The following is an 8,910-nucleotide window of genomic DNA, read 5'->3' as shown; positions in this document are numbered from 1 at the left end:
TAACCCCAGATGGAGACACCATGGCCCATGCGAGCACTTCAGAGCCTCCCCATTGGTCTGTTCCGACCTTTCTTTGCTCTTGAGACTATTAAAACATACAAGGCAGAGGAGACTTGAACTCTGATGTTACTCCTGCTTAATACCTCCAGTGGTTCTCTAGTAGGCAAAGGCCAAGGTCATGAAGGCTTTACAAGGATCTGTGCTGTGTCCTATTTTACCAACCTACTCCTTTCCTCCCACTCCACGTTCAGCCATATAGTTCCTCAAACAGGCCCCCAGCCTTACAACTTCCTGCGTCTAATACTCTGCTAATAGAATGGTTCTCCTTCAAATATGAATAAAAGAACCAGTGTTTTCCTGTCAAGGTATATACAGCATTTTTCTTGGTTGAAATATACTTGAATAGAAAAATTTTTCTGATATACACCAGCGCCAGTTTAGTGTGATGCTAGATACTGTCATGTAAGATTGTAAATGAACTTCAAGGAAATAATAGAACGGTCCTGATATTCCTTTATTAGTACCAGCTTTTCAACTAAATTGTCTTTTGCCAGAGCTAAACAATTTAATATAAAAAAATGCCATTTTTTTTTTTTGTTCATACGGTATTTATAAAAAAGTACATAGTGGTTAGTTTTGCAACAATTTGCTTTTTTAGCCAGATGTATCATATAAATGTATGAACGTAACAAATGAGATAAGAACAGTATAAATAAGGAGTTTTTGTAGTATTTACAGTATATAGAAACTAGCCCAAATGGTGTTCTAAGAAATTTTAAGTTTACAAAGTTAAAGTGAAACTACTGATTCAGCATACTGATAACTTATTTTAATGCTTTTTAAAGTTTTATATTTTCTACATTAGTTGAGTATAATTTTGCATAGAATTACTTATAAAGTATATTTCTGCATTTCACATCACAGTAGGAGCTTTTTTAGTATAACAGTACAAAAAAACCCAAAATCACTAGATCAGAAAAGGTCAAAATCTAGTTTTTCTTAATATCTGGCCTCTTACTTTTGGGAACAAGGAATACATTGCCATCGCTTGTTTGCTGCAAGGAGTATTCACTCGGAGAGTAAGGCTTTCCATTTTCATCACGTAGCATGCTGAAGACTTCAAGATACAAGGTGCTGAGTTGTTTTTTCAGTAGATGGAGGCTTTTGTCATTTTCTCCTCTTTCTTTGAGCAATTTTTCTTTTTCATCTTTTAAATGATCTAAATCTTGCTCCAGTTCCACTATATTTTCCAGTTTTCTTTTTCTGCAATTCTGAGCAGCCACTTTATTCTTACCCCTCCTACGTATGTCTCTAATTAATGCAAGTTGAGCCTCGTTGAATTGCTCCTTGGACATCATTTCATTGAAGTCCTCAACTGGGAGGTTAATGATCTTTTCTACAGGGAATGGGATATGGAGAGCTTTTGCCCGTAGCTCATCTCTTGTGAGGTGAGCCTCCAAGCGGCTTGAATGTTTGTCTTTTGTGAATGGCGTTTTTCGATGACCCGGACTTACAGGCACTTCTTTCTTTGGTGCGTTTTCACACTGGGAATCACGTGCTGCAGCGCTGTTCCCCTGTGATGACGACAAAGGTTGGACTGGGTCCCCAGGAGGCCACACTGACGGTGTTTTGGGACCCTTCTGTTTGACATTTCCAGGGGTACTATCTATCTCTTCCATTTCAGAATCACTGAAGCCAAGCAATGTGTCTCCATAGATGGAAGATTCCACTGAGTGGTCTGGTGATGCCATGCTTGGACTTGTTGTGTTCAGTGAAATGCCAGAGTCAGAATCATTGAATTCTGCTGTTGTGCTTTCAGGGTGGTTTTGATTGAAGGCTTTACAAAGTGACAGATCAGAGAGATCAATGGGCCCGTTTAGAAGTTCAGAGAGTGACTGGCTTAAAGTAGCAGAGGAGGGCATGCCGTTGCTGGTACTGGGCTCTGCTATAAAAGCAGAATAAAATTCATCACCAAAATCTGTATTTACTGTGGCACTTGAATTTAATGAGTTCACTGTCAACTGGCTGGAGTCTTCAGTGGAAAGGATGCTGTTGAAGGAATCCTCAAAAGCGTTGAGAAAATGTGGGCTGCAGTTACCTACTTCTTTATCCAGTGAGGGCATTGATGAATAGAAATGATAATTGTCAATTTCTGTCAGTTTGGTTTCTGGACTTGGAACTGTACTAGTCTCAGCCAGCTTGTCATTTTGAATATTAAGACACTGTGTGGAAAAGAAGTTCATACTATGTAAATCAAGGTTGAGCTGTTTTTAATAGGTGATAATCCGTATCTGATGGTTCTCTCCCCACCCTGATTTCTCACCAAGCTCCTCCAGAATTCAGAGATAATTCCCATTTCCAACAGATAGTTAACGTCTAAGCATATGTAACATTTTCAGAGTTCCCAGATCAGAACTTACATAACCTGATCTATCCTCAGGACATCCAGTCCATTTAACAAAAGTTCACTGAAGTAAGCATGGTGCCCAGGCTATCCTGACTAATTTAAAAGCACCTTCCAATTCTTCCTATAAGTAGGTGGCATATAAGTAATAAACAACTGGAATGACTAATTTAAAGGGACTGAATATAAAATAGCATCTTTGGTACTCATTATACTAGGTCTTAATTACCTGTAATTCTGGAATGGATAATAGTTCTTCCCAAACTTGCTCAATGTCCTGCATGTCGTCTAAAACAGCAGTGGCTACCTGAACGATCAGAGTTTCAGGTGACTGAGCCTGAGGAGGAGCAGTGAAGACTGGGCTCTCGATGTGGCTGGGAATATCAGGAACAAGTGATTGAAACGTAGCCGAAGAAACCTAAAATTGAGAAGGCATTTGTATATGAATCTGCCACCAACAGTGGGTGGGTGTGCTCCATCTGAAGTTGGAATTGGCTGCAGTTCCCTATTTGTCGTAACTGTTAGTTCTATATGATCAAACAAACCTTTTTTGTCTCGCCCAACTGACTCCAAGTTTATTCCTTAGCTTAACTGCTTTACCCTGTGCATTTGAAGGTAAATTTCAAAATGCCTAAGAACAATCTTTAGAATTGAATTTCTATCTCTGTAACACCTAGTATAGTGATTCAGAAAATAAATTATTAAAATTGTTAACCAAACAAGTCTTGGTTTTGCTACCCAGCTTTCTTTCTACTCACAGAAATCTAAGTACCTGAAACAAATGAGTTATTTGCTTCCATGGTTTTGCTGATGCATGCATGCTTCTGACTATGCAGGAGTAAACATTTTTTGTGGTTCTTTTGTGTGTATGTGTGTGTGTGTGTGGTTCTGCATTATATGGCCAGAGGAAGATTGGGTTTTTTCCTTCCAAATTGTTACCTATAGGCTGAGGTTTCCGTGATAAATACTTGCTCCTAAAATGCTGTTTTATGTTTTTAATGGAGATTCATCAAGGCAGGAGTCCCCAACCTCTGGGATCTAATGCCTGATGATCTGAGGTAGAACTGATGTAATAAGAGAAATAAAGTGCACATAAATGTAATGCCCTTGAAATCATCTTGGAACCGTCCCCACCTCACCAGTCCGTGGAAAAATTGTCTTCCACAAAACTGGTCCCTGGTGCCAAAAAGGCTGGGGACCACTGCACCGATGGGACCAATATAGGGTATATTAGATACAGCTGTGGAGATCTGCTGTTAATCAGATGTTAGTACCTCATTGTCATCTACAAACGGGAATGTCTCTGCCAAAAGCTGCATGCAGTCATCGAAGTACAAATCATCTGCTTTGGGAATGGGGGCTACCTGCACAAAAGGGAAAGACACAGAAGAAGAAAATTGTTCAGTGTTCATAAAATGTTTACAATCTAATCAAATATCTCTCTTCAGAAGTCAATTTAGTAAAGAGCACAGAATCAAAGCAGACTCGCTGGTTTCAAATCGTGGCCCCCTCAGTTTATTGCCCAGTTTCTGGGCAAGGTATTTAACCTGCAGGTGCTCATCTGTAAAATAGGATAATGTAATTCATATAATTGTGTTGATTAATCAATATTAAAACAGTACTTGTCCCAGTACCATGAGTAATCCTACTACCACAGTTCTGCTACTGTCAGTACTGTTGCAGCTGCTTGATGCATACAATAACAATGCTTTTTATAGCTTATAAAGAGATCTTCCTTGTAATATATATGTCCTAATTGTTACACTCTGAGGTGAGGTCAGGCATTGAACTCATCAGGAGGCTGAGGTTGGGAGGTTGACTTTTGATAAGGCCTTGAAGTAAAAGGCAAAGCTCAAACTCAGATTAACCCCTGGGTCCATGTTCTTTGGGTCCTGCCCCACACCTTCCCAAGAACTGGGTGCGCCCTGTACCTGGGAGTAGTTGGCAGACCCACTGGTTTCTGATGGTATGTGTTGTGCTGGCTGAATGGGGAGGAATTCGCCGGTCTCTTCATCTAGTTGTAACTGAGCAAAAAAGGCTTTCTCTTGCTCCTTTTGGAGTTGTTCTTGTCTTTCCTTTTCAAGTTTTTTCTGTTTTTCCAGCTCATGCTCCTTCTGTCGTTGACTGAAGTCAAATACCTCTCGACTTACCCCAAGATCTATATCTTGCCTCCAAAGTATGTCAATCAAATCCATGTCCTGCGTTTAAAACAAAAAAGGAAGGGGAGAGACCATGGTTAAAATGGTTTTAAAACAATAGATAACACATAATTTAGACCACTGCTGATAATAGGGGGGTAGGGAGATTACAAATAAAATCTGAATGGGAACATAAATCCAGTGTTCTGGAAGGGCACAGTAATTGTATCTAGTGTCTGCATGTATTCATTTTTCTTAAAAAAATCACCTTCAAACATAGCTATCCATTCTTATCATTTATCACTTGGATTATTAATGAATTGGGTGATGGTAGAGGTCACTAAAAGTAAAAAGTAACAGATGTTGCATGTTAATGTTCTTGAATCAAAAGAAATCCCACATTTGTTTGATGGAACAGAAAATTTAGAGCAAGCACCCTGAGCCAGTGGTTTATCATGAGAAATGGAGTTTGAAGAACATGACTGAATATGTGGAATTTCTTCCTAAACTTGCTTAGCAAATGCCAGTTTACAGAGGGGGAAAAAACTGCAAGTTAAACTGTCGATCTTGCAGTTGTGAGAAACCACTTTTCTTTTGGTCTTTGCCTACAGTGGATTATCTTTTGCTTAGCATTTCTTGCTACATTTGTCTTCATGGTTACTTATTAAAAACAATTTCCTCTTGATCTGAGTTTTAGTTCCTGAGGTATGATCACGTTGGTAAGGTCAAGTCCTAGGGACTGTTAATCTTGTGATGTGCGGTAAAGCAACAGGCTGTCAGAAGAATTGCGAAAGGGGTAGTGCCCACTAGGCTCACTCCTGATAAATAACCCTCTTAATAACACATGCCCAAAAAACATGGCTCCAGGAAACAATGGAAGGTGATGCACTCTAACATAAGGGGAGAATCTTATAATGAGGGATTGGTTATTCTGATTTATATAACAAGCCTAGGCTTAGGTACCATGGTCACATTTTCTAACTATAAATGTCAAAAACAATTTTTTTTCTGATTTAAAATTTAAGTTTTTGTTAAATTCTGAATGGGAAATTTAAATATTTCTATTCAATAGATCATTTATATTTAAAACAATGAGATGGAGGTTGGAAAAATCAAGACAGAGAAAGGGAATTGGGGCCGAAGGCCAGTAGATTCAGTGTGCAAACGTCGAACTTTGTATTGCAGTTCGGACAACGGCCAGCAGCACTGGGCTGCCCAGTGCATTTACAGCTCTATTATCTTCAGCCTCCAAAGGGCAGGAACAACGTGGTAATTACTTAGCTGAGCAGTCAGGTATTTCACACAACCGAGTACAAGCACAGATCGCCCGACCTAGAGGTAGCCCAGCTAGCTGGAGAGTAGAGGCCACTTCTAGCCTTGACTGAAAGTTGGTGTTCGAATCTTAAAAGCTATGAAATCCTACCCATGAGATAAGTTATCCTAGCTTTAAACAGTATAACTTAAGAGTACAAAGCACACACAGCAGCAGGTATAGTTAAAGCAGTATCTGTAGCTCTTGAGAACTGGCTAGAGTATACCTGTTTTTTAAGGCAACATCTATTAAGATCTTTCTATATGGGCCAAACATTGTTTTAAATACTTCAGATATATACAAACCAAGTCTCAAAACCACATGAAGAAAACATGTATCCCTATTTTACAGGTAAGTATACTGAGGCTTAGATACTACTGGAAAGTACCAGGACAGAGATAGGTTGGGGGCTTTCCATGTGGTGTTCGTGGTACAGAACCCACCTGCCGATGCAGGACATATAAGAGACATGGGTTCGATCCCTGAGTTGGGAAGATCCTCTGCAGGAAGAAATGGCAAGCCACCCCAGTGTTACCTGGAGAATCCCATGGACAGTAGAGCTTGGTGAGCTACAGTCCATGGGGTTGCAAAGAGTTGGACACAACTGAGCCACTCTTTCTTTTCATCTGGATTATGTTCCTGGCCACAAGCAACAAAATAGAAATCGTGGAGCATTCAGTCATACATGACTTTTCTCAGGAGGCTCCCCACTAAAACATGAGAATAATTTCCATTTTAAAAACTTTTGCCTTCAATGGACATGTCTACACAAAGGCCATGTTAAAGAGAAAGGCCCGAGGTACACAGAAACCCACACTAAAATTCTAATTAGGTTGGGCCGTATCTTCTTGGGGAAATCTAAATACAGCTGAGTATCCTGTCTGGGCCATTCTCCAAACCGGAGCTAACAAGGTGCTAAGTAAGGAGATGGTTGGCATGTTCACTCCTACTAAAGGCTCGTTCTAAAAATCAAAGAATTGTGTACTCATACAGTTTCAAATGAGCTTTATTTTCCTACCCTTCTCAAGAACGGGACATGGAAAGCGCATTGAACTCTTCAGAAGATTCACAACAGAGAAACCCCAATACTTGTCTCTGCACCTGGGGGCCACGGACCACATCCCTCCCTCACGTTCCTCAGCCTGCCTGGGCCTGCGGCTTCCTTGTTAAGAGATCCCAGGATAAAAACCAGTACCCGGTTTTGGCTTTCCCACAAAAGAGCACTGAAGAATTTATTTTGGAAATACCTCACAAATATGATGAGTCCAAAGTATCCCTAGAACCCAGAACTATGGGCAGGAGGAAAATTTCTAGTTTATTCTAAAACTATGAGTGGCAATCACACCAAGAGTTGATATAACTCTTCTTTCCCTTTCCCTGCTCTCCTCATCAGATGAGATGTCTTGAGTGGGTTCAGATAGTTAAGCTATAAATTATAACTATTCCATCCTACCCCTATAATACAGATTTTGGTGGATCAAATGAAACGTGGAGGAACTTTCTCTCTAAATGTATATGCAAGTACTGATATGCCTCCCAATGGGGATGGGTCCTTCTGCTTGCTATAAGTGACACCAAACTCCAGGCCAAAGGAGAAGAATGAAGTTGCAGCCCTCATCGGAGTGGAAGCCTTGAAACAACACTCGGTCTTGAAGCTACTTGGTTCCTTCTCAAAGAAGGTCGGAAACTCACCACTGGGCATGTGCAATGGGTGTTGTAAATAAATGTAAACAACACACACTTTTATGTAAACTTTCATGTACCCAAGTAACACCCTCTGAATTGCTACTCAACTTCTGATATGACTGCCCTTCAATGCACAGCTCCAAACCAATTCAGTGTTTTAAAACTCCCCATAACATAATTAGGCAAGGGCACCTTGATAGAGCCTTTATCAACAAACAGGAAACATAAAACACAAAATGTCATTTCATGACAACATCAAATTGCTCAATGCAGGCTGGGCAGCCTTCATGGAGATTACCACAGACCAAAACAGGTTTCAAAGTGTTCTCAGAGGTTTTGCTCTGTATTTTTTAAGTTTATATATTTATTCTTGCCATGAGAGCTCTCTAAAAGAAAACATCTGCTTGAAAAAAAAAAAGCTGAGTTTTAACCACTATGAATTCCTAAAACAAGTGTTCTGATCAAATTCAGAATGCAGCAACAAAGGGTTGCTTGTCATAGCCTTGATATATCATACATTGTATTACTCAGATCTTCACCTGAGTTTCAGAAGAAAAAAATCCGTGGCCATTTGTTGTACGAAATATTCAAATATTTAAGAACAGCAGAAGTTTGTCCACGCACATCTAGTGCAGGGAGCCCCGCAGCCCCAGGACTGTAGTAAGCTGTCTTGAAGGAGCCCTGTGACTGGGCACGTGACTTACTCCACAAATGACCCATCTCTCTGCAGAGCTCTCAGACTATCTAAGGGGAAATAGTTGGGATGGTTCCTGTAACAAACAAGAGCATGACAATGGACAGGGTGGAAGGAAAATGGCCAAGGAAGAATGAAACTGCTCTTGCACACTTCACCCTGAGGCACTGAGGAAGCACCGCTGCCCTGCAACAGGGCAGAGAAGAAAGGTCTGGGGAGGGAGGGGGAATGTATGGCTTTTCAACAGGCATCTCCTTAAGCTTCAGAGTTCCTGAGGGCAGTGCAGTACTGGGTATGAGCCTTCACGTGCCACACTTGGTGTCTGAATTATTGTTGCTGTTGTTCTTTCGTGACCCCTGAGTTATGTTGCTAGCTTGGCTTCAACAAAATAAGACAATGTATTAATACTAAGAAATGTTTGACAGTTCACATTAAATCGCCATCTGGCCCAGTGGAAATAGTCATAACTGGAAAATATATATATCATCGTTTGCCATCTGGGTAATCTGTTACTCGTTTCATGGGAAATCTGAAATTGGACTATTAACTTGGACCACTTTAAAACAAATATCTTTGTTCCAGGATAAACAAAGAAGAAAGCCCTTGAACACAGAATCCCAGAATAATGTCTTTTGCAAGCTAATTTTAGTGCTCTGAATAAACTAGCATTTTATCA

General features: G+C 40.3%; 1 protein-coding gene across 4 annotated transcripts in view; it reads right to left on the bottom strand.

Moving 5' to 3' along the window:
* Nucleotides 1–490: 490 nt before the first annotated feature.
* The window catches only part of NFE2L2 (NFE2 like bZIP transcription factor 2), a 32,716-nt gene continuing 24,296 nt past the window's right edge, over nt 491–8,910 (bottom strand). For all 4 annotated transcript variants that reach the window (XM_019970271.2, XM_019970278.2, XM_070798966.1 and 1 more), the window contains exons 2-5: nt 4,336–4,602; nt 3,679–3,768; nt 2,634–2,822; nt 491–2,222 (exon numbers count right to left, since the gene is read on the bottom strand). In XM_019970271.2, the coding sequence (XP_019825830.1) occupies nt 990–2,222; nt 2,634–2,822; nt 3,679–3,768; nt 4,336–4,602 (1,779 nt within the window). In that variant the 3' untranslated portion in view covers nt 491–989. The remainder of the gene's footprint in view (nt 2,223–2,633; nt 2,823–3,678; nt 3,769–4,335; nt 4,603–8,910) is intronic.

The sequence above is a fragment of the Bos indicus genome, chromosome 2, assembly GCF_029378745.1.
Source record: "Bos indicus isolate NIAB-ARS_2022 breed Sahiwal x Tharparkar chromosome 2, NIAB-ARS_B.indTharparkar_mat_pri_1.0, whole genome shotgun sequence".
In the NCBI taxonomy this organism is placed as follows: Eukaryota; Metazoa; Chordata; class Mammalia; order Artiodactyla; family Bovidae; genus Bos; species Bos indicus.
This window is presented reverse-complemented; position numbering and strand designations above follow the sequence as displayed.